The sequence below is a fragment of the Rhincodon typus genome, chromosome 9 (assembly GCF_021869965.1).
Source record: "Rhincodon typus isolate 14 chromosome 9, sRhiTyp1.1, whole genome shotgun sequence".
Lineage (NCBI taxonomy): Eukaryota > Metazoa > Chordata > Chondrichthyes > Orectolobiformes > Rhincodontidae > Rhincodon > Rhincodon typus.
This window is the reverse complement of record NC_063340.1, coordinates 84,007,428-84,033,324: the sequence shown is the minus strand read 5'-3', so window position 1 is coordinate 84,033,324 and position 25,897 is coordinate 84,007,428. Positions and strand designations below refer to the sequence as shown.

General features: G+C 41.1%; 1 protein-coding gene and 1 long non-coding RNA gene across 3 annotated transcripts in view; one reads left to right on the top strand and one right to left on the bottom strand.

Annotated features, from left to right (window-relative positions):
* Positions 1-5,556, top strand: part of LOC109924814 (kinesin-like protein KIF13B) — a 159,975-nt gene extending 154,419 nt beyond the window's left edge. The window contains exon 36 of the mRNA XM_048601378.1: positions 1,338-5,556. Within this exon, the coding sequence (XP_048457335.1) occupies positions 1,338-1,648 (311 nt within the window). The 3' untranslated portion in view covers positions 1,649-5,556. The remainder of the gene's footprint in view (positions 1-1,337) is intronic.
* A 4,286-nt stretch (positions 5,557-9,842) lies between these two features.
* Positions 9,843-25,448, bottom strand: LOC109913685. Of its 2 annotated transcripts, none has more exons than XR_002258337.2 (3): positions 25,267-25,448; positions 23,342-23,436; positions 9,843-19,043 (listed from the first exon to the last, which is right to left on the bottom strand). It is a non-coding gene; the product is annotated as an uncharacterized LOC109913685 (long non-coding RNA). The 2 variants fall into 2 exon arrangements; XR_002258336.2 differs by having other exon boundaries at positions 23,342-23,433.
* Between the last annotated feature and the right edge of the window lie 449 nt (positions 25,449-25,897).

Below are 25,897 nucleotides of genomic sequence, written 5' to 3'. Positions count from 1 at the left end.
CTCATTTACTTTATAGTTGGTTTCTTAAGACCTTGAGTTACAGCTTCCCACAGGAGTGGCAAGTTTGCTTTTCTTTTGTTCTTCTTTCTGATTTTGTTATTTTCATTTGTTTATTTGGTGTCCTTAATAATTAAATAAATAAATTTGCCTCAACTATGTCATAAAATGCTGTTTGAACTTTGTGCAACCAGGTAACAAACAGAGAAATATATTAATATGGTCACATTGAGCATGTGGGTCAACAGCATTTCTATAAAATTATTTTGTTGTATCTTATTTGCTGTAATTTTGCCTATCATTCAGTATGTAAAAATTTCATTTCTGCTCCAAGTTACACACCACAATGTAAGTTCATAAACGACTCTAGTTCTGTATGGCAAATGCAGTATTGACTGATGTTCTGTACTTCCAGCATGGATCATGCTAGCTTTGGGTGATGTGAAAGCTGAAATGGAAGTTAGACAGACTCACAGCACAGGAGGAGTTACTGTAGTTTATTATCTTTAAAATGTCCACTCCTTTGCCTTCACCTATGACCCTATGTCTTCCTTTTGCTTCAAATATTTATCCAATTCTCCCTGAGAATGCTCAGTGATCTCTGTCTCAGCCACTCTCTACAAACTGTCCCATTGTTCCAACATTTCTTTGCGTAAGGAAATTTGACCCATCATCTTTCTTTCCATGGGTGAAGATGAAAAGAGGGACCTGTTCATCTCAATGGTTTTGCAATTTTTGCACACTCTCTTGCTTTGAACCAACCATGAGATAAATCCAAAGAGCTGGGAGAGTGATTTGTTTTAATTCTTGAGATTAGCTCCATTGTGAGAAGTTCATCCCTTTTTTGTGGTGTTTTCTCCCTGGAGTTGAAATAAAAGGTCAGGTGTACTATGTTCCTTTCATCCTGTTCTGGAAGATTGTGGCTGTGACCTGTTTTGGACCAGTGCTGTCCTTGACCAATCATTTCATTGTGTAAGAGTACCTTGTGGAGAAAAGCTCCAAGGTATTTTGCTATTCTGAAGTCACGGTGGGGTTTAAAGATTCACCTCTCCCTCTTCACGTCATCTTTTAGACCATAAAACCATAAACAGGAGTAGGTCGTTGATTCCCTTGATTCTGTTTCATGATTCAAAAGGATCATGGCTGATCTGACGTTCCTCATGTCCACTTTCCTGCCTTTTCCCCATAACCCTTTAGTGAAGCCGTCTAATGGAGAAAGTTAAATCTTGCCTATCTCATCATTTCATGGGCCTAGTTCCTGGGTGTTAGCTTACTATCTGAATGTTTTCACAATTTGCTTTAAGTTTAAAGTTCTTAAAAACACTTTTGTTATGTTTCAGGAAAGAACGACGGTTCAGTTTGTGGAAAGCAGTATTTCCGATGTAATCCAGGCTACGGAGTGTTAGTCAGGCCAAACAGAGTTGCAAAAGCCACTGGTTCAGCGAAACGGCGCAGCACCGGCCTCCGGACACAGCTGGCTGCAAATTCAGAGAATCGGAGGAGCGGGAACTTTTCCAAGTCTAACCCAAACTTGTCAGCTCTCACTGCAATGGCCAAATCTGAAGGAGGAATGGGACTCCGATCAGGTGACAGGACTCCAAGAAAGAGTGAGTATAGGAAATCCTGGTCTGCTGAACAAAAACCTTCGTGAGAAATCAGCCAGTGCATGGTTATGTTTAGACCTAACTGGTAAGGCTTTGGAACTGGACATCCATGGCAAACTCCTTTTAACCTGAACCCAGTGGTGCCTTTCCTCAATAACCTCTGTCCCAAGGAGACCCATTCACTACCCTACCCTGGAACACTCTCACTTAATGTTCTTCTTTCTACCTGCCATGTTCACTTATCTTCCAGCTGTAACATCATTTCATTTTCTTGCTTCAATTTAGTCGATTGTCAAACCGTGCCTGAATGGCTTATGAATTACTGAATGTATGCTGTAAAAATATTTATGATTCACATAAGCTTTTGTATTGTCAAAGTTTGACTTCACATTTCTATTGTGCTGAGCTGCCTGCAGTCGTCCTCGTTGGGTGATGAAAGTGTCCATGCACCACCGCCACCTGCACCTGTGACATTGGTCACTGAATTGTTTTATTCCAGTACTTTGTTTTCGCCTTGAATCAGGTCTGATTTTAGTTCTGGGGGATTTTGAGCAGAGCAGAGGGTTTCAAAGTCTTTGCTGAGAGGTCTGTGCCAAGTTGAGGTTGTGGTCCCATTCCTTTCCTACTGTTAGGCCTCAACAGTTCGCTGATATGTGGGCCACAGGAAAAGGGTGGGAGAACACAGCAGTTCCGGGAAGGTGCAGTTTGCCACCAGCATGCTTCCACTGGTGGAAGCTCCTTCTATTGGGACCCGGGAATCTGTGTTTTTTAACCAGTAATGGTGGAAATTTAAGTTCTTTCCCTATGCAATGCAAAGCAATGTATTTTAACTGGTCTGCTGGGATTGTGAGAAATATTTTGAAGTATTCAGGGACTTAAATGAAGAGGGTTCCAAATAGTTGGGAAAGATGGGATTTTCAACCACTTGACTGTATTAAACCTCAGAATCATGTTTGTACATTTGGCAGTACCAATTAGAACAGCATTGTTGATCAATGAAACCAGATTTCTGAAAGTTCTGTTTCATCAGACCATTTCTACTGTGATGATTTTAAAAATGCATTACATGAACTATGCAGGTGTTGGTGTAATTAACTTTACAAGTTTTTTTGTAAAGCAGGGTAGTAATTCTATTGGGTCTTTTACAGGAACAGAAACTCCCTGATTTACTGAAAATTCTTAACAAATTTGTAATTGGCCACAATGTTGGGGCAGGCATTACCGCTGTAGAAGCAATGAAAGAACCTTAATTTTATGTAATCTAACATTTCAAAGTTTCTTGATGTATTCTCGATGATCAAATAATACTTTTGAATAAGCATTGCATTGGGTACACAATATTGAGAAGAAACCCAAAAAGAGGAGAGACTTGATTAATGGGTCAAGAATTGAAACATTGTCAGAACTGGAAGCGGATAAGTGAACATCTTTGTGGAACCGAAGAAAGGGAACGAGAACCAACCAGTCATAATTAAGCCAGGAAGTTCACCACCGTTTAATATCTACAACGGACATTGCACCATCTCTGGCTAGTGTTTTCTACCTGAAATTACAACTTGTTCCTAATTAGAATGCTGTTGTGCCTGCTGCGTCCGGTCAGTTCTGCTATAACGCGGGCTGCTTTAACCGATTGAAGAACTTAGACCGCGAACTTTCCTTACTTGTATTGGCTATAATGCGATTCCGGCTCCGTTGGTTTAAACAGCGCAGCTACTGCGCGATTTTTTTTTATAAAGCGAGATCGCACGAGGACGCAGCTATCACGTTATATCAGAACAGACTGTATTTCCAATTCATCTTGTCTTGTAATTTCATCAGTTGTTTTCTCGGTTGTGATGTTTAGGTTTACATCTTGAACTCTTGGGCAGCAGTTGCCCGATGTAGCAAACAGGTTCTCCAAATGTGGCATACTGATGGACAGCTCCTGCTTTACTGACCAGCAATCAGAATTCTTGGTATCTGCCATAGCTCTGAAATGTGCCTTGTTCTTTACCTGATTATTTTGGATTTGGGTTGCCAATGCATGAGCTCAACTGCAAAACAATCTTAAATGCTTAGGCTCCTTTAAGTTGATGGGGAGCAGGAACGTTGTCAGTAGGTCAGCAGCAAATACTGTCAATTTGAGCAAGGAGGAATAGTAAACCATTTTGCTTCATTTCTTCTTGATCATCATGGTGAATCTGGGTGCAAGTCTTACGAGATTTCGACAAGATAAGGTAGATAATGCACAGGCTATGAAATATGGATTGTGTGGTCTTTCTCCAGTTTCATACCTTTGCCTTGTGAATTACACACGGACATTGATGTGTGATGTGTTTTCCTGTGTTTTACTATTTTACTGAATTATTGAGCACCTCTTAGTCTGTGTTGGAATATTGTAAGCACTACTTGAATGACTTAAATTGGCTGAATTGTTGAACTTGATAAATGGTTTTGCTGCTAGAGTTCAAAGGTAAATCTGATTATTGTATTTTTGATATCTTTTTGAGAGAGGGCAAGAAGTATGATTTGGTAATATGTTGGGAATCTAAAATCAAGTGCTGGAGGAACTTGACAGCATTTGTGGAGAGAGATTTAATGTTTCAAGTTGAGTATGATTTATTTATGATTTGGCCTAGGTGGTCTGATTTCTTTCTTTTTAAACTTAATTTCTGTAGGGAACTCATTTGCCAATTTTGACTCTGTAAACACCATAGAAGTTATTCTCGAAGTAATTTGCAGGTGGTAGAACTTGGGAGACCTGAATTCTGTAACTATGTATCCTGTTCTTATCTGTAACCTAATCAGTCCCCTCTTATTTCCTAGCACCAGTCGGATTAAATTTAGCTGAGCAGCTTCTGAAGAGAGTGGGGACCGAATCTTCATGTAGCTTGTGTTTAAAATTTGTCCATTGGGTTTTTATAACAAAGCACACCCACATACACCTGTAACAAGGGCAAATTGTTTGGATACTTCCACCCTGTTGGTGAGAGCATGGAAGTACTGGGAACCAATTTGCAACAGATTACACCTTGGTGCAGTGGTAGTGTCACTACCTCTGAGCCAGATGATCAGGGTTAAAGTCCCAGCCACCCCCAGAGGTATGTCAAATCATATCCAAACAGGTTGATTAAAAATATTTACACACCTTGTCTAGTTCTTTTGGTTCACAAAGTGCTGGTAATCGCTGCGAATGTAGTTATAAAACAACTGCTCTGTATGCCAATTTCCCTTGTAACGGGCTCTTTACCTTGCATGGAAAGGGAAAGGAAATGGTACAGATCTGTATGAGTTTAGGCATCCACTGGTAAATTTTCTAGCCGGCTCTTTCCCTGAATACAAATTGCACTAAATTAATATGTACTATTTTAACACAGGATTCAACTTGTTAGAGCATTTTTCTTTTAAAGAGCATGTAGAAGATTCTGCCATTTTAATTGTTTGTAAGAGTGACAGGCAGATTAATACACTTCCTGGTTTTCAAGTTGGCTCAGTGGAGGTTGCGTATTACTCCATGTAGCCATTTGGTTTGTTGGATGTTTATGCAAAGTTTCCATTTTCTCCAGAACTACTACTGGTCTGCTGCAGCCACCTGTAGCATATCATGTGAAGCTTTGAGTAAAGTTTTTGGACTGGTTTTCAAATTTTAATCACTAAATTAGCAATTTAACACACATCTGATGTATATGTTTATCAAATGTGCGTTCAAATCTAACAACTTTTATGTTAATTTTTGAAGATTTTGTATTTTTTATTTATACATATTTAGTCCATTTCCTTTAAATCAAATCCAGATTGAAATGTCTTATGGACGTTAATTAGGCTTGTCAATTACTCTATGTATTGGTGTATGGGCAGTATGTTGAGGTCTTGATATATCAAGACTCTATGTAATGGACTTCTTGTAGCAGAGGAGCAAAGCCTCCTAGCAATGTTCAATCGGGGTTCAAAAAATATTAAACGAGCTATAATTGTCTTTTAGTTTCTTGGGCAGTTGGGGGAAGAGAGCTTTGGCAAATTGTTGTGGTGAAATTATCCAGCCCAGTTACAGCTCTTGGAAGTGTAGAATGACCAAGTTATGTCTTGCCACGACAGTGTAGCATTTGAACTCCCATTTCCTAATGTTTGACTCGGGAGGAACCATGAGGTAGAAATAATTTTGTCGCATATAATATTCTACTATTCAGTCACTTAAAAATTTAAAATGAGGTATTAATTAGCCACTTTTATTGCTCCAAGTATCATTCGAGAATGTTGGTGTAACTGGAGGTATTGGTTGGCACACTTAATTATTTTGCACACCTATAATGGACATTTTATTAATGAAATTAAATGGGTTTGTTCTGGGAGAAAAATTTCTCTGAATACTTACTTCCCACTGGGTATGTTTAAGATATTGCCTGCAGCAAATAGGCAGCCTGAGTTACTTTTGCCTTAATCCTTATGAGATATGATATGTCACTGAAGGAAAGATTTTTGGGTACAATGGAGGAGGAAGATGAGCAATGATAGCACAAAGAATGAGTCACTTCTGTTAATCACATTTTCTTGTATTTGAATCAAAGCTGAATTAAATTAGAATACAGAGACCAAATCAGAATGATCCACCATTTTTTAAATTACCAAAAGATGAAATGGTAATGTAATTAGTGTTTTTTAAAGTAACAATAAATTTTATCAATATAAATATAATTTTTGCAACAAATCCATCAACTTCTTGGCATTTGTGTGCTGCTAAGTGAAAGTATGGAGCTCAGCACCTTGTTTACTACAGCACCAATACATCAGCAGACAGCTTCCTCAAAAAAAAAACTCAAAACTATTAAACAAAAAACACTCTGAAACCAAGGATAACACAGTGTGGAGCTGGAGGAACACAGCAGGCCAGGAAGCATCAGAGAAGTTAGGCTGAAGAGGTTACCAGAGGGTTGCAGTAGGAGAGAGATCCACTGAGGTCTTTCCGGAGGGAAGAGGATAACTTCTTCAAGGTGGGCATCCCTAGAAGAGGCTTCGCAGTGGGGTTATAATTCACTCAGAGATAGTAAGAACTGCAGTTCTTACTATCTCTGAGTGAAGTAACACTCGGAAACCAAACTGTATGTACATGTTTTTAACGTGTTCAAATAATGCATGAATACTATCAATACAACAATTGATTTCTTTATTCATTCACGGGATGAGGGTATCACTGGCTAGGCAGCATTGATTGCCCATTCCTAATTCTTAAGGGTCAACCACATTGCTGTGGGTCTGGAGTCGCATGTAGGCCAGATCAGGTAAGGATGGCAGTTTCCTTCATCAGTGAACCAGATGAGTTTTTCCTGACAATCAACAATGGATTCCTGGTCACCATTAGCCTCTTAATCTAGCTTTTTTTAAATTGAATTCAAATTCCATCATCTGCTTTGGAAGATTTGAACTCAGGTCCACAGAACATTGTCTGTGTCTCGGTACAGTGATAATACCACTAGGCCATTGCTATCCCCTTAACCTCTGCACTGGTTGAAAGTGATTTTGATGCCTAATGTACATGCACTCTTTCTGAAGTAGACCATAACGATAGCAGTCGTGGAAAACACTGCCAGTTTTACACCATTAACGGCCTCATCTGTTATATTACTGCTTTTTGGTGCATGTTAAAAGTGAGTTGCCCTGGAATGAAGTTCCACATGTACTTTAGGTTCAGAGTTCCTTTGTGGCTGACCAGATTTACTTTTGCAACACACTCTTGGTAGTACAACTCAAATTTGCTGCCTGTACATGTTTCAAAAATGCCAGACAAAGGTACAGTTACACAATAGTTAGATAATTTATTGATTGTGTTAACTTCCAGCAGATTGTGGCTGAAAAACAAATTGATAACACTTTTTTTATTCATGAACCAAACATTGACATGTTTGACTAGAATATCCAGGAACAGTGGAGAAGCTGAAAAGAACAGAACACACAAACTCAACAACTTTAACCCAGGTTTAATGTTTGTTTTTTCAAGTGAGTGTGGTTTTCTATGCTCTACTACCAAGATTTGTTCTGTTTGTATTACAAATGTGTGAATGGTTGGTAGTAATTAACTTGACCAATGTCACACCTATCTCTCTCATGTAAACTCTGGCTTTAATTCCTTTAGTTGAAAGAGAACTCAATTCCATAAAATTAAGGTTTGAAATGATGACTTTGGGGTTAACATGCAGTGTAATTGAGTATTTTAAGTCAAATTAATGTTGTAAATGCTGTGTAAAAATTTAAAAATATTTGGGACAATACAATGATAAGTGTTTAGATACCTTTTAACATTGTCATTATGTCAAATCTTTAACAGAATTAATGTTACTAGCTCTCAAACTACAGAAATACCCAGTATATTCCTTCAAGGCCAGTTCAAGAGTGTAAATTTTAATATTTTAGTTTAATTTTAAATTCCAAACCTGTTACAGAACATTTACTCAAAGGATGATCAGCAGTAGAAATAAACAGAGTCAAAGGATGAGTTCAATTTTTACATCTGGTTCAAGGCTGGATGATTCCGACCATAAGAAAAGTCTGATGTTCCTACATGGTGTCAGTGCAGTTGGGAATGCTTGTTACAGAGTAAGTTTCAGAGATAGTAGGAACTGCAGATGCTGGAGAACACAGCAGGCCAAGCAGCATCAGATGAGTAGGAAGGCTGACGTTTCGGGCCTGGACCCTTCTTCAGACATGGGCTTTTGTTTTGAGCTGACATCCCGTGATTTTGAGTGTACTGGGTCCAAACACTGGATTTTTCTATCACAAATTCTATTTTATAAATATGGGAGTTATGGGATATGTAAAACAAAGTAGGTATGCAATTGCAATAATATTTGTGGCAACTGACTTGCCTCAATCAATTAAAATACAATCATTTATTTATCATGTTTGCAGCTCTCTGGAGCAGAAATGTATCATACCTCTTGGGTTTAATCATACAACGATCATTTTTAAAAATTAAATTCTAACTACTGATTCTCATTTTATGTATGAATAAACACTGACCTCTCAGTTCTAACTGAAGCTCAGAGGTTGTAAAGCCCAGGAAAGGTTTTAATTTAACACTAATTTTTTGCAGTCTAGTGGGAAGTATGCACAAGGTTCTGTAGCTGGTTGGCAACCTGTATATGTGCTGCGTTTGTATATAAAAAGCACAATGTGTAATTTTGAATGTCTTTAAGGGCTCAATGAAATCCAAAGGTGCTTTGTCATCCGCATGTCTCATGTACTTAAATTTTAATCTGTATAATACTACTTGTTACTTCTGGCTGAACAATGAGCAATAAATACAAATTAATGTACAAACTCTGCTTACCTTGATATTCTGTAATATTGCTGGAGTTACAAGGAACATTCTGGGTGGGGCTTTATAAAGTTATAAGTAATAACATGCAGAATAGGTAAACGTAGAGCACTACACCTGAGTTACCGTAAATCTAATTCTAAAGAAAGAACAAAATGCTGTCCTCACATAGCAGGCCAGCTCACATCTGTGGAGAAAGGAGGGTTAATGTTTGTTGTGCTAAAAAGTGATCAACCAGAAACATCAAGCCCCTCTCTCTTGATAGATGCTGCCTGACCTCTGTGCATTTTAAATTCATTTTCAAACGATTTCTGTGTGGTAATCAAATGGCCAAAACCCAGAGTATCTGAATCATCAAATGAGAGAGAGCAAATTTATTTTGTTGCCAAAAGATGAAATTGTGGATTATAATAATTGTAATGGAATGCCACGGAGGTGATCTTAATCTTTTCACAGAATATTCCTTTGGGGCCCTTACAGCAAGAATGTGTTCAAGATAATCAAAAGAAATAAATTCTAAACTTAGGGTGTAAAAGAAGTTAGTCAAAGTTGAACAGCAGTAGGAAAAACCTACACAACGGGAATTTGAAACACAGCTGGTTCAAGAATGGATGACTTCGACTGGGCGGGAATAGGTTTCTGAATTTCCTACATGTCAGTGCAACAGTAAGCACCTGTGTATAGGTTGATCGCCTATATTTACTACATCCACCCAACTCAAAGTAAACTTGGAAAGTGTGGGGCTCTGTTCATGAATAGTACTGTGTATCTCCTCTTGGAGCTGTAAAAGAAAAACTTGCAAAGCAAGCAAAATCAGGAGTAGGCCAATTAGATCATTGAAATAGCGATGTTTGCATTTTTAACTGGTACCCTTATTGTCCAAAGTGAGCATTTTTTTGTTCCCCTTCATGAACATCCTAAGGAAACCATTTCAAAACACCAAAGACATCGAATGCAGCACAATGTATAGTTTATTTTTTCCTACTTATACAATACAGAGATTTAACACAAATTTTAAAAAATAATTTCTTAAAACAACTGTACAAAAAGCATAACATTTTTTGCAGAACAGTCTACTGTCCAAAAAAGGCACTAATCCAGAACTCAAATGAAAATACATCTTCTGCTGCTTTGTATATAGTTATTTGAAAAAGTAGTCTAAGGCTTTAAGATTATTCTGTCCACCTTCCAGTTTGGAAATCAATAGGTTATTTCAGTGCAGAACTGCCCCATTTCCTGCATCATTCCTTCCACTCACCCAAAACAAACCTGGAATGTGAGTTTTTATTCATAACTAGCATTGTGCATCTCTTCCAACCTGGCTGTGAGAAGTTTGGGGGGGGTGGTGGGGAGAACAAAAACCAAATTCCAGAGCAAGGCTTTGAAAGGCAATCAGAATTGGAAGTATACTAGAATAAACTGAATAGGAGCAGCAGTGGGCTATTTGGCCCCTTGAGCCTGCTCTGGTAAGATCATGGATGACTGATACGATTGTGGCCTGACCTCCGCTTTGTTACCTACCCTGTGACTTTTGAATATGGAGGTGCAGCCTGATTTTTGATTGACAAATGAGTCAATGATCCAGCCTCCACTGTTATCAATGACAGAATGCCAAAGAACTTCATGCCCCTTAGAAAATTCTTCCTCCCCCTCTGTCTTACACGGGAGATGTCATAATTTGAAATTCTGTCACTTAGTTCTGGTCTCTCACCTGAGGGATGCATTCTGTCAGAATTTACCCATCAAATCCCCCACTCAGAATCTTGTACATTTCAATAAGATGATATCTAGATCTTCTAAACTCCAAAGGGTAGAGTAGTAGTGAATAGCCACGTGTTCCCTATTTGTCAAAGTCATACTTAAATTGCTCCCCTGCAAACTCATGAATTATTTTACACTTTAAAGAAAAAAGATGTGCATTCTGGAATAAATTTGTCATGAAAACTTGGCAGTTTATTTGAAACATGCATAATTTTATAAACTCAGTTTTTTCATATTCATTTGTGAGATGTGGGTGTCAGTTCCTAGTTGCCCTTGAGAAGTTGGTGGTGAGCTGCCTTCTTGAATTACTGCAGTCCTCCTGCTGTACATTGACCCACAATGCTATTAGGGAGGGAATGCCAGCAAAGGAACGGTGATATATTTCCAAATCAGGATGGTGAGTGGCTTGAAAGGGAACTTGCAGGTAGTGGTGTTCCCAATGTCTGCTGCCCTTGTCCTTCTAGATGGAAGTGGTCGTGGGTTTGGAAGGTATTGTCTGGGGATCTTTGGTGAATTTCTGTAGTGCATCTTGTAGATCGTACACACTGCACTGGAAAAGACAACAGCAGAAACAGCCCTGTTGACCCTGCAAAGTCCTCCTCACTAACATCTGGGGGTTAGTGCCAAAATTGGGAGAGCTGTCTCAGAGACTAGTCTGTAAGATATGATTCTGAGTATGACTGTTGCAGACACCATCGCCATCCCTGGATAAGTCCTGTCCCACCAGTAGGACAGACTCAGTAGAGGTGGCAGCACAGTGGTATACAGTTGGGAGGGTGTTGCTGTAGGAGTCCTCAACATTGACTCCGGACCCCATGAAGTCTCATGGCTTCAGTTAAACATGGGCAAGGAAACCTCCTGCTGATTACCACATACCGTCCTCCCTCAGCTGACAAATCAGTACTCCTCAATGTTGAACAACACTTAGAGGAAGCACCGAGGATGGCAAAGAGCACAAAATGTACTCTGGGTGGGGGATTTCAATGTCCACCACCAAGAGTGGCTCAGCAACAGTACTACTGTTCGAGCCGGTCGGGTCCTAAAGGACATAGCTGCTAGACTGGGTCTGTGACAGGTGGTGAGGGAACCAACAAGAGGGAAAAACATATCTGATCTTATTCTTAGTAATCTGCCAGCTGCAGTTACCAATACTGTCATGACAGATGTAAGATTGACCATCACACAGTCCTTGTGGAGATGAAGTCCCGCCTTCACATTAAGAATAACTTTCATTGTGTTGTGTGGTACTATCACCGTGCTAAATGGGACAGACTTTGCCCAGATCTCGCAACTTAAGACTGGGCAGCCAAGAGGTGCTGTGGGCCATCAACAGCAGCAAAATTGTACACTAGCACAATCTGTAACCTCAGTCTGGCATATCCTCCACTCAAACCATTACCATCAAGCCAGGGGATCAACCCTGGTTCAATGGAGAGTGCAGGAGGGCATACCAGGAGCAGCACCAGGCATACCTGAAGATGAGGTATCAACCTGGTGAAGCCACCAAACAGCGAAAGCAGCAAGTGATAGACATGGCTAACCGATCCCACAAACAATGGATCAGATCTAAGCTCTGCAGTCCTGCCACATCCAGTTGTGAATGGTGGTGGACAATTAAACAACTCACTGGAGGAGGTGGCTCCACAAATATCCCCATCCTCGATGATGGAAGAGCCCAGCACATCAGTGCAAAAGATAAGGCAGAAGTATTGAGCGTCTGCTCTACCTCGGCCTCCTCCAGTGGTCCCCAGCATTACGGATACCAGTCTTCAGCCAGTTCGATTCACTCCACGTGATATCAATAAACGGTTGGAGACACTTGGATACTGCAAAGGCTACCGGTCCTGACAACATTCCAGCAATAGTACTGACTAACTGTACTCCATACAACTGAACTTGCCACTCCCCTAGCCAAGCTGTTCCAATACAGTCACAACACTGGTATCTACCCAACAATGTGAAAAATTGCCCAAGTATGTCCTGTACACAAAAACTAGGACAAATCCAACCTGGCCAATTACTGTCCCATCAGTCTACTTTTGATCATCAGTAAAATGATGGAAGGTGTCATCAACAGTACTATCAAAGAGCACCTGCTCAGCGACACCCAGTTTGGGTTCTGCCAGAGCCACATTACAGTCTTGTTTCAAACATGGACAAAAGAGCTGAATTCCAGAGGAGAGGTGAGAGTGACATCCCTTGATGGCAAGGCTGCATTCGACAGTGTGGCATCGAGAAGCCCTGGCAAAACTGGAATTAATAGATTTCAGGGCAAACTCTCCAGTGGGTGTAGTAATACCTTACAGGTAGGAAGATGGTTGTGGTTGTTGGAGGTCAATCATCTCAGCTCCCAGACATCTCTGCAGAAATTCCTCAGGGTAGTGTCCTAGGCACAACCATCTTCAGCTGTTTACCTTCCCTCCATCATCAGGTCAGAAGTGGGGATGTTCGCTGATGATTGCACAATGTTCAGCACCATTCATGACTCCTCAGATTCTGAAGCAGTCCATGTTCAAATGCAACAAGATCTGGACAATATCCAGGCTTAGGATGACAAGTGGCAAGTAACATTCGTGCCACACAAATGCCAGGCTATGACCATCACCAATAAGAGACAATCTAACCACCGACCCTTGAAATTCAATGTTATCATCACTGAATTCTCCAATATCAACATCCTGGATGTTATCATTGACTAGAGACTCAACTGGACTCACCACATTAACACAGAGGCTACAAGAGCAGGCCAGAAGCTAGGAATACTGCAGTGAGTAACTCACCTCCTGACTCCTGAAAGCCTGTTGACCATCTACAAGGCACAAGTCAGGAGTGTGATGGAATACTCCCCATTTGCCTGGATGAGTGCAGCCCCAACAACATTCAAGAAGCTTGACACCATCCAGGACAAAGCAGCCCACTTGATTGGCACTACATCCACAAGCATTCATTTCCTCCACAGCCGATGCTCAGTGGTTGTCATTTCCAGAGTTCGCACCTGTACAGCTGAATAAGCAGCAGTGGGATGTAATCTGACATTTCCTCCATTGTTTTGGAGTGAAGAGAGACCCATTATAAACAATGACACTTCCAAAAAAAAAGTAGAATCACAATGGCAGTCTATGAGTATATAGTCTGCCTTAAGGACAGCTTGCTGACATCTCTCACTGTCCCCATTGCTTAAAAAGTTGAGAAATAGGTCCCAGCAGCAATGGAACAACAGTCTAGTCCGAGTGTGAATCTGCATTCAAATATAATCTCAGGCTTGGGTGGTTCTGACTATACTCACTGCTACGAACGGGAAGGTGGTGATGTGCAGGAGTTGTTGGGAAAGCTGCCTCTCCTAATTTAGTTGCCCTGAGTATGAGGAGCAGGTTTCCTTGTCTGTTGATTGATGGAAGCAATGGGGTGGGCAGGACAGTGTCGTTTTCTTTTTCAATGAATGACTTAAGATATGGTGAAACATATGATTTTGGAACAGAAGAGTGATCATAACTTATTTTTAAAAATAATTTCATCCGAGACCACAATGCTGAAGTAGGGCCAGAAACATACATGCCTATACAATTTGATTGGTCAGCATTTGCTGTTTTTCCCCATACCCCACCTAACTAAAACTACCAGAACAGCAGAGGATAAAATGCTTTCTCTCTCACTGAATATTTTTCGTATTTACTAATGGTTGAAGCAGAGACATAGACAGGGCTGCACAAACTAATCCTACAAAAGGCTGGCTGACACAATAAACATTAAGTTTCTGTGATTCCAAGTTATGATATCTAATCTTTTTCTGCATCGTTTCCCCAATCTCCGGCCAGTTTTGTTTTTCACAATAATCGGGAGAAATTGATTGGTTGATTTTATATCTGTTATTAAAGGGGAACCAAGTACTCGGAGTACTTTGCTGATATTCCCACACCAGTTTCTGAAATTGGATCTACCCCATTCTATTTCAGTTTCATGATCCAATGTTTCTCAGAACTATGGAGAAACCAAAAGGGTAGGAGTTGTTTGTCCAACAATCCTAACTGGAAATGAACAGTTGTTGTTTTAACACTCCAACTACGAATACAAATGCTTCTTATGTTGAAGTGGGTTGTGAAAGTGCTCTCCTCCAGAATCTCCTCCAGAATAACATCTACAATTAATACTGGCCAATTTCTGGAACAGTACTTTGTACTTATCTCTTAGAAAGGGAAGCTCTTTTGGGGATCTAATTCATGAAAATCTGTTTATTACTGTTCATAAAAATCCAGTGTGTCTTAAGTCAAGAACATGGCTCATTAAAATGGTGTCTTAGAGCACTAACACATTGTCCAGTGTCTCCTGTGCAAAATGATAAGTAACAGAAAACTAATTTTGCAAGAATCTTGCTGGGTGAACAACATTTGAGGCCTGTATTAGGGGAGGTGGTGGAATTGTATTACAAATACAAGAACAGCTGCTAAATTAGCAAATACAACATCTAACACAGGGAAGGATTATATCAACCTGAATCCTTCGTTTACGCTAAAGAATATTCCCTTTCTGCTTAGCAGAAAAATACATCACTTATTACAAGACAAATGAAACCATAAATGAGTAGTGTCTATTCCACATGTTATTTACAGGTTTGGCAGCATTAGCTCAAAGGGTGCATGGGAAATAAACACTTACTTTGATAGCTGAACTGATCAGCCAGGAAAACTGTAGTAAATATAAAACTAAGGTGAATCTATTACTTAAATCATTATTTCTATTATCCCTGGGAGTGATGCTCCAAACTAATATGCCCACTATGTTACATAATAACAATTGATAATGGTATATGATTATTGAAGCAGGGATTCATCATTTTGAGATTGCTAGGTTCATTTCCTCCCAGCGCTTTCTCATGCAAATTCTGGCATTCAAATGGCAGCTCACACTGCATGCATTAAATGCCATAATTTGTAGCATGCAGTTGTACTACTTGCCCTACTAGCCAGATCCTGGATTGGAATTCTGATGTTCCTTGATCCATCAACTAAATTTGAGGTCACAGAAAATACCAGCTCCTGTTAATATTTTTTATCACTCATTCTCCGTGGATGATTAATTACATTCAGCAGCTCTCACTGAATGGCCCAAGCCCTGGCATACAAATTACATCAAATCAAGGAAGCACAGTCTCTATTTGCCCGACCATTGTATAAAGCAGCTTATCTTTTCAATGGTCTTTGCAAGATGTGGGCATGGCCAAAATTTTCTGCCCATCCCCGGTCACTGTGACAAAGGATCTTGAGTCAAACATGTCATTATGGGATCATTGTTCCAAACTGTACTTAACCACATTGGACAGAAGTACACAGTCACTTTGACGAACTCTAGGCAGAAAGTGGGATGTGAAAACAGGTCTTGTGAGATAGTCTGTGTTGCCACCAACCTGAACACTTTTTTTTATAAAATATAACATGGCTGCTTGTAGAGAGGAGGCAGGAGCAGAAAACCTGGGGGTACATGCATGCACAGTATTGACGGTGGCAGAGTTTGTTGCTAAGCAATTAAAAAGACATAGCAGATCTTAGACTTTATAAATATAGGTATACAGTACAAAAACAAGTAAACTATGTTGAACCTTTATAAAACACCTTAAATCTCAACTGCAATATTTTGTCCAACTCTGGTACCATACCTTTGGAAGGAAATGAAGGCTTTGGGGAGAATTTGGAAAAGATTTGATAATGCTTTCAGGGATGACAGATCTTCAAGTTTGCTGAGAACAGCCTTCTACAAAGACAATGGTGTGAAGAGAGTTGACAGAGGTCTAGTGTCTTCAGAAAGGAGAGAAACTGGTACCATTGGTGACAGGATCAAAGACTGATATATGGTGAATGAGAAAAAGAACTAAAGATATGAGAAAAAAAATGTAGCAAGTGATTAGGATGTGGAATGCACTGCCTGAGTGTATGATGGAGTCACATTCAAGATTTCAAAAGGGAATAGGATAAGCAAAACTTAAAAAAAAAAGTCCATCAAGGAAAGGAAAGGGCAGGGAAACCAGTTGAGTTGTTCTTACAGAGAGCCAGCATGAATACAACAGACCGAATGACCATCTCCTGCATTGTAACTATTCTATACAAAAGGAGTATTGGTTGTCAGGGGAGACTAAGGAAGCCAGGACTGTAGATTGACGATTGTAACTGTGACAATCGCAACTGATTTTATGACCAACAAGTCAGCCAAAAAATGGATAGCAAAAGTTACCAAGGAATAGGACAGTGTGGAAATCTACACTGGGACTTCAGATGAGCTAGGATCAACTGGGTTTCTAACCCATACACTAGATTCTAAGGATGAAATCAGACAGGAGCAGGAATGTAAAATAACACAATTGCAAATGCAACTGGGCAGTGCATCCACTGTAATAACCCAAACATATCCACTTTTACCTCATGTTCCTTACTGGAGCATAATTTGAGTTTGACATCAAGCCAGAATGAAATAAAATCCATTGGAAATGCCAAACTTTTACTAGTGCACACGGATGGATAATTGTGCCTCATCTCCCAGGGTATATTTGTTCCCTTCTCAGTTCCTCTCTTGAAGATGAAGCTTGTTGGAAAAGGTTCCATTTGTCTTCAGTTCCTCACATTCACTCTTTCTCAATTGTGCAGCACAGACAACCTATACCTGAGGCTATTGAACTATAAGACAGTCAGTCTGACAAGGTCCTCAACTATAATCCTCCTACCAGCTTACATTGCAAAGTTATCCAGGATCAGACTCCTTTGTGCTAAACTTCCCGTGGAAGTAAACAAGGAGTTCTCATGTAGTGTTTGTCCCTTCCTTCCATCCCAACATTACTAGAAACTTGTTACATCGTTTTCCAGTTCTGCAGCAAGGTCATCAATCTGTAACTTTAACCCTGGTTCTCTCTGCACAGATACTCATCTGGTTGGGCTGTATCTCCAGTGTTTTCTGTTGTCATACAAGTGGAAGCTTCTGCATGTGGAATATCTTTGTTTCACATTCACATGGGCATTGCATAATGAAATACTATACACAAAGTAATAGCTTTAACTTGCCTCTGATTACTATTAAAACTGCACAGAAATAAAACATGACAGACACAATGTCCCTTCAGAATTTTTTTTGGCCCATGTAGGAACTGGAGTTAAATATGGACCCCTGTGTAATGCAAAAGAGCTCATTAATGGCACAGTGGCAACGGGGATATTCCCATCAGTCTACTGCAGAAGAGTTCAATTGAGAACATTCGAGCAAGTCAATCAGGTTTGTCAGTTGTTGTGGGTACATTCTCCGTGTGCAACATGTAGGACAATCTCCCGGGCTACATGTGCAATCAGACTCTTACAACAAATCCAATCAAATCAGATGTTCCACCAGGTTCATGCTTGAACTTCACTTGAGTCAGTCACGTTAGTACATTAAAGGCGCTACTGACACTCTTGTTACAGCAATGCCCAGTTCAATAAAGACTTCATATCCAAGCAACTGCCTGCACCTGTCCAAACCAACGGCTCCTAACAGATGTCCTAACTGTCTGTAATTTTTGGTGACCCCAATTAGCATGAAAAGGTTGCCACTGGAATGCTTTTGTATCTGCCATGAACCTCTGAACAACTTGGCGATATCCAGTTCTAGTATTCGTTAGCAACAATCCAACAGGAGAAACATCTTGTCTGTAATTCTGAACAAATCAGCATTTTTCATTTCCCAAACCATCACAGGTAGCGAAAATCAAGGTCAGATAATCAGCAAACCTCGGCGACTCAGCCCAGGAAAGTGCACTTTAAAGTGGGAAAGTTTGATGTTACAGGTCGAAACCATGGTAGGAAGAATCAGTCAAGGCCAGACATCCGAGGCAGGGTTCTGTTTGCAGGACTACTTTAAGCTTCAACTTAAACAAGAGTAGTGGGAAGAGCCCTTCAAACCTACAACAAAGGTTTGAGAAGCATTCTTTTGAGGTTACAGGCTGGTCAGTACATATCGCCCGGAATGCTGCACTCAGGAATACTTCATGCTTGTGCACTGCATCCTTAGGAATGTTTACAGATGGACGGTAAGTGCAGAGGTGCAGCTTTGACCAGGAAAATGGAGGACTTCTGGGTGAGAGGTACAACTTTTGTCCAAGTCACTTCCTGATAGTTTACTGCAATCTGGATGAAGAGAACCCTATTAACTAGTTTCAAAACAAAACACAAATATTGAGATTACATTAAAGATAGGGCAGTCCAATGATGTACCAAATCTCAGTCCTTCCCAACAATGCTTCAGTCATCTTCAATCACCTCTCTCTTTATTTCACTCCCCCCTTGTCTGGCTAATGCCAGGATGGTGTGATTGACTGCAGCCATTTCGACAGCTAAAGAGATAGGATCTTGCTGGGGATCGCTGTGGCTCGTGTTGTCATCCTGTGTTTGGAGGGAGAAAAAAAGACTTTGATTCATGAGGAGAATTATGAACCTGTCATGAATGTACCTCTGCCTCTCTCTCCCTACTTCCCTCCTCTCTCCTGGTGGCTTTGAGTGAATGTTCATTCTAGCCAAGAGCCTGCACTTGGAATGTCGGCATGTTCTGACTGCTCTTGTTGATCCACTGTCCCAATACAACAAGGTTAAAGGATGGTGATCAGGAAAAGGAATCCTCACAGATATCCCACTCTGTTCGAAAATGTTGAGATGATTTTAATAACTGAGCTGTTGTCGCAGCCAAGAGCGAACTCAACAACATAGTTGGGATCAAAACGAGAACCTTTCTAGATTGTCCAACTCACTCACTTGGGCAACTCAGCTCCTGGTCTATTACACATTGATTTTTTTCTTTTTTTGTTGGTGCAATGATCCATCATTTTTTCCTGAAGTGTGAAATTATACAAGAAGACTGTGGGAAGAATTCAGTGCAGTGTTCAGTTAGTGTAGATATTACTAATGTACAGCCACAGAGATCACCGATCCTTGGACAGCACCGAGGCAATAGAATTGACCCTAAATATCCTTGAACCACATCAGAGAAGCAAACAGCCGTTAGTCCTCTTTTGGATAACTTCAAGGTCAAAGGTTTGGCACATACGTAGCTTCCCTGACGATTATGACAGATCATCTTTGACTCTAGAGTAGTTTGCTAAACCACCTCACAGGCTCAGAGTTCATTTGCAAAGTGGATTAAAGTCATGCATGTGGAAGGTATGTTCTTTCAATGGGGCCAATGAAATGCTATCTTTATAGATAAAGTTTGGCCCATGCCATCTCCGGAATTGATTTTTGTTGAATAAGGTACTTGGCCTGAAAGGGCCAACTTGAAAGCTCTGGAATACCTCCCCGTACTGATACATCAAGGACTGATTCTGGGAAAAGGAACTCAGTTCAGTTGGTGTCAATACAGCATACAGCTGGAAAGTCGACATTTCAAGTCAGGACCCTTCTTCAGAACTGGGGAGGGGGAAAGGGAGCTGGGAAATAAAGAGAGAGGAGGGGTGAGACGGGTGAAGGTAGATGGGGGAAGGTAGATGGGGGATTGTGATAGGTGAATGCGGGTAGGGACTGGGGAGATTGGTCAATGGGAAGGGTACGGCAGATAGTTGTGGAAGATGGAGGACAGGTGGTGTCAGGTCAAGAAGGCAGGGATGAGAGGGAGGGTTGGACATGGGATGAGGGCTGGGGGTGGGGAGATTTTGAAACTGGTGAATTCTAGGTTCAGGTCATGGGGCTGTAGGCTCCCGAGGCGGAATGAGGTGTTGCTCCTCCAATTTGCATGTGGTGTCATTGTGACACTGGAGGAGGCCCAGGATGGACATGTCAACCAGGGAGTGGGAGGGGGAGTTAAAACGTTTGGCAACTGGACAGTGTTGTTGATGATGGCTTACAGAGCGCAGATGCTCCGCAAATCAATCACCAAGTCTGCACTTGGTCTCACCGATGTAGAGGACGCCACATCGGGAGCAATGGATAGAGCAGACCAAGTTGGAGGGTGTACAGGTGAACCTTGTCAGATATGGAAAGTTTGTCTTGGGCCTTGGACGGAATGAGAGGGGAAGAGGTGCAGGGGCAGGTGTAGCACCTCCTGCGTTTGCAGGGCAAGGTGCCGGGGGTGGTGAGGCTAGCGGAGAGTGTGGAGCAGACGAGGGAGTTGTGGAGTGAGCAGTCCATACGAAAGGCAGATGATGGTGGGATTGGATTGCCCGTGGCATAAGTGGTGGAGGATGATGTGCTGGATGCGGAGGTTGGTGGGGTGGTATGTGAGGGCCAGGGGGACTATGTCCTTATTTTTGTTGGGGTAGGGGGTTTGAGGGCAGAAGTGTGGGAAATACAAGATATGTGACCGAGGGCATTTTGGATCAATGGAGGTGTGTTGGGGGCGTGGGGACGGTGGTTGCGGTCCTTCTACTTCAATTCACCAGTTTCAAAATCTCCCCAACCCCGGCCTTATCCCATGTGCAACCCTCCCTCTCATCCCCGCCTCCTTGACCTGACACAACCTTGTCCATCTTCCACACCTATCCGCCCCACCTTCCCACTGACCAATCCCCACTATCCCAAACCTGCATCCACCTACCGCCAACCCCGCCTATCTTCCCCCAGCCCCACCCCTCCTCCCACTATTTATTTCCCATCTCCCTGCCCCCTCCCCAATCCTAATGAAGGGTCCGACCCAAAGCGTCGACTCTCCTGCTCCTCTGATGCTGCCTGACCAGCTGTGTTCCTCCAGCTCCACACTATTTTGACACAGACTCCAGCATCTGCAGTTCTTGCTATCTCTCAGTTCAGTTGGTTCTACTTTGTTGTTACTTCTGCCTTCTACAGTCACGTAGCCTTGACCTAGTTACTATCTCTTACCTAGCGTTAATGTAGTTAACCAGAAACTGTTATCTGACCATTACATAATAAAATACTTTTGCTACTCAAGAACATACCTCTTCCGAGGAAATGTAATAATGGTTAACCTTTCATTTAATACTAGTAAGCACAACAGACTGGCATGGCTGTCCTCACCTCTTCTTGTAAACCTACCCAAAGACCCTACAAGAAGCAGGTGCCAACTGTAGGCATCTCACAACTGTTTCAATAGTCTAAAGCAGTCACAGGCAAATAGTTTAGAGAACTATTTACTGCCTCCAGTTTCATCTGATTTTTTTTTGACTATTGCAAGAGATGACTTGGTGGTGGGAGATGTCTGGTTGTGATGTTCTAACCATGAGTTGGGGGCACGTTTGAGGAGCCTGCGTTTTCCCTTCTCAGGAAGGCAGGACATGAATAAATTGGAGGTTTTGCAACTGGCTGCAACTTTCACAATTAAGTGCGCATTTGCAATTTGCCAGATTTGATGATCAACTCATGATTTCTAAAACTCTGGCTCGGTTTCAGCAGGAGAGATATTTCCCAATTCTGGGCACCACACTTTAAGGAAGATGTGAAAGCCATGGAGGGGGTTCAAAAGAGGTTTTACCAGAATGGTATGCTAATGTCACATCAATGATAGTCCAGGGTAAGCAGGTGAAAGGTGTGGGCGTTAACTGATTTTTTTTAAAATGTGCGTTCAGAGACAGGAGACTGCAGAAGGTTTTATGGTAGTGTCTCTACCTCTAGCTCCACCTCAGGGTGTAATGGCCACAGAGATGTGTAATTACATGCTATTTAAGACAAGATATTATTTCATTGAGGGCAGTTCAAAGAAGCTCACAAGAATGATTCCCAGTATGGAGGGACTGTCTTACAAGCAAAGGATAAACAGGTTGGGACACTACTCACTGGAGTTTAGAAGAATGAGAGGTGATCTTATTGAAACATATAGGATTCTTAAGGGGCTTGACAGGGTAAATGCTGAGAGGATGTTCCCTTTCATGGGAAGGGAGTAGGACTAGTCGGCATAGTTTTAGAATAAAGGGGTGCCAATTTAAGACTGAGATAAGGAGGAATTTCTTCCCTTAGAGGTTTAAGTGTCTTTGGAACACCTGGCCACAGAGAGCTGTCAGGGCAGAGTCCTTGTATATATTTAAGGCTAAACTAGATTCCTGATCAGTTGGGGAAGATCAAGGATTATGGGGAAATGCAGGACCTGAACAGGTTGATTGAAAAAAAATAAAATCTGAAAAGGGGACAGCAGAGACTCGAGGTAAGAGATCAGCAAGACTACACACGTATGTAATATTATTTTAAAGAAAAGCTCCATCTGAATTCTCAATTCAGTTTCAGAGTGATTTCCACTTATCAGGTACTAGGGACTTGAGCGATGTCGACACATTTGGAGGAATTTTCTTTAGAATACAGAAAGAAAAGAGAACATTTGATAGTGGGAATAATTACAAACTGTTTCCACTGGTAAGGGTCAGTAAACAGTGGATAAAGACTTTTAAAAGATGATTTGTTAAAGAACCAGAAGGGATGTGCAGAAGAAATTGTCCTGCCCGTCAATTTTTAAACATTTTTTTTAAAAAAAAGAGCGGGGTGCCCCGAATTGGATACAAAACGCCAGCTGAAAGGAACCAATGTTTTGGTTTTGTGATCTAGAATGTGCTGATTGAAAGGGGATGAAAACAGGTTTGATTGTAATGCTCAAAAGAAAACTGGATATGGGAAGATGTTCCTCATACAGATTTCGTGCAAAGAAATGGTGTTTGCAGTTGACTGACAGGGCTTTTAAATAAAGAGAGGAAATATTTCTGAAGTTTCCACATGGGTTGACAATCCAACATAAAATAAAGAACATTCTCTACCTGCTCCAGGAAATCACTCCCATCGATATCGTCACTATTGGAATGTCCACCTGGGCTTTGCACATCGATGCCATGAGTTTCTAGGATTGCTGCTTCTTTGAAAAAGCAAAATTCTCCATAAGAAAATAATCTTGCCACACCAAAAATAAACACTACGCTGAGGGGAGTAATGGGATCAAAAGTTACAGGGAGAAGGCAGAAAAATGGGGCAGAGAAACATGTCTGCCATGATTGAACAGCAGAGCGGACTTGATGGACCAAATGGCCTACTTCTGCTCCTATATCTTATCATCTTATGGAGTGTCCCAGAAAGCCCCAGTGTCTGCTACAGAAAAAGATGACATGTTGGGTGTAGGACGCTGGTTGGCAGAATAAATATAAGCCCAAGTGCAAGCAACTACAAATGGTTAACAGAGGAACAAAAACAAATGCACCTTACACCTGCAGGCTGCTTTTAAAATGAGAGGTACTGTCTCAGGTGTTTGGGTAAACTGTGACCATGAACAGCTGGGATTGGAATTGACAGGAACATGCAAAGCACTGTGTTTTCAGGCATGTGACGCAAGCTATTGTCCCAACATTGCCTGGATTAGAAAAACACATTTTAGCAAATCATCTAAATGCAATAAGAGAATGTGTCTTTAAACACAGTGTTAACAGACTGAAAATTGGCTTAAATGCAGGTAAAACTGTCAGTTCCCACCAAAAGTGGGAGGACAGAGCTTTGATAATAAAACTCTCTCCATTTCTGGGACAGCTGCAGCAGAATAGTACTGACAGTGCTAGGAAGTTGCAGCACTATTACTGCCAGACGTCGCCTCTGTTACAATGTCCTGAAAGTGAACTACACTGGTTCAAGGAGGAAACTCACCACCATCTTCTCAAGGGCAACTAGGGTTGGCAATAAATGCTGAATGCCCACATTCAGCAAATGAATATTTTAGAAAAGAGTCACTGCTGTTGAGATGGTGTAAGCTTTAGTGAGGCACACAATGTCAAAAAATTCTAAATCCATGTTTCAATTTCTTGATGGAGCAGCATAAGGAGCGTAACTATTGACCTTAACTCCCCGAGGCTAGAAGGAAGGTGGTGTGCATCAGTGAGGCTTTTTGTTCTTGATCACAATGTTCATACTCTCACTGTATAGCATGCACGACTGAACACTGGATGGGGACTACAAAAGCCCAGTCTAAGCTCACATGTCATTTGGACAAGACACTGGAACACTGCTATTATCTGTAGGTGCATGTACCTCAGCGAAAGGTGTCAGGCATAAGGAATAGATAAGATAATCAAAGAAAATGTCAAAAAGAAATAGAAGAAAACTTAATTAATGCTATTATCCACAAGACAAACAAAAAGGACAAGAGAAGGTGCTGGTAAGATTTAAGGTTGGTGCCAGAAGTAGGAAATCACAGCTATCGGGAAAGATTGAAAAGATTAGCATTTTTCCCTTCAGAAAATGGAGGACCTCTCAGAGACTTTTAAACTTTGAATATGTTGGAGGGGACAGATGTGAAACAAATGTTTGCGCTTGAGAGAGAATACAAAACCAGGGTCCATAAATACAAGATATAGTTGCTAATAAATCCAAGTAGGTAGAACATGGAACTTGTCAACTCAGGAAATGCTGAGGCAAATACCTTCAAGTATTTCAAAAGGAAATTAGATGAGTACATGGAAGAGAATAGAAAAAAAATGGTGAAAGGCTGAAACGAGAACAATGGAATGGGAGCAGGCTGATGCTGAGGATGAAAAGTGGGTCAAAATAGTCAGTTTCTGCCCTGTATGTAATTCTACTGTAACACTGAGCTAAAAGAACAATGACATTATAACCTCCTTGCAGGTTTGACTGCAGATCAGGCATTTTCTTTCCAGCACACTGTTTTACTAAATCCTCTCCACATTGTCTTCAACAACATTACCAATATTTGCCCTCCTCTTGATCTCCTTCCTGCGATTGGCAAACCAGTTGTAGACTTTGAGGGGGGTCACTCGCTCGGACTCAGTCAGCTTCCTACCTACAACAATAGCAAAATGCGTTACTTGAGTCTCCAAAAACAAAAAAGCAGCTGCTTTCTAACTGAGGAGAAAAGGACAGGGAAACATCCTAAATTCTGCACGAGAACTGAAAGGTCCTACTACAAAATGATTACTACAAAAGCAATAACCCATGCTTGAATAGCACTTTTCAGTGACAAAGCATCCTAGGTGCTTCATAGGAGTGGTACAATTCAAACTCGGACACCAAGGACATAGGAAGAAAATGAGAACATATGGTCTAAAACTTGATCAAAGAAGTAGATTTTCTTCAACCAGTGCCTGAGAAAGGAGCAGAGAGAGGCAGAGATGTTTACAGGTAGCCTCTCGAGCGGAGGTCCTAGGCAGCTGAGATAGAAAATATCCCAGAGTCTCCAAAAACAGCTACCAGGTTTCAGTTCAAAATCAGCAATCTGCCTTTGTCCTATGTACTGAAAGTCCTGTATATTTTCCAGCGTTTTCTGTTTTTGTTCCTTTTTGTTATAACATGTTACTGAACCTCAATGTGCATTACAG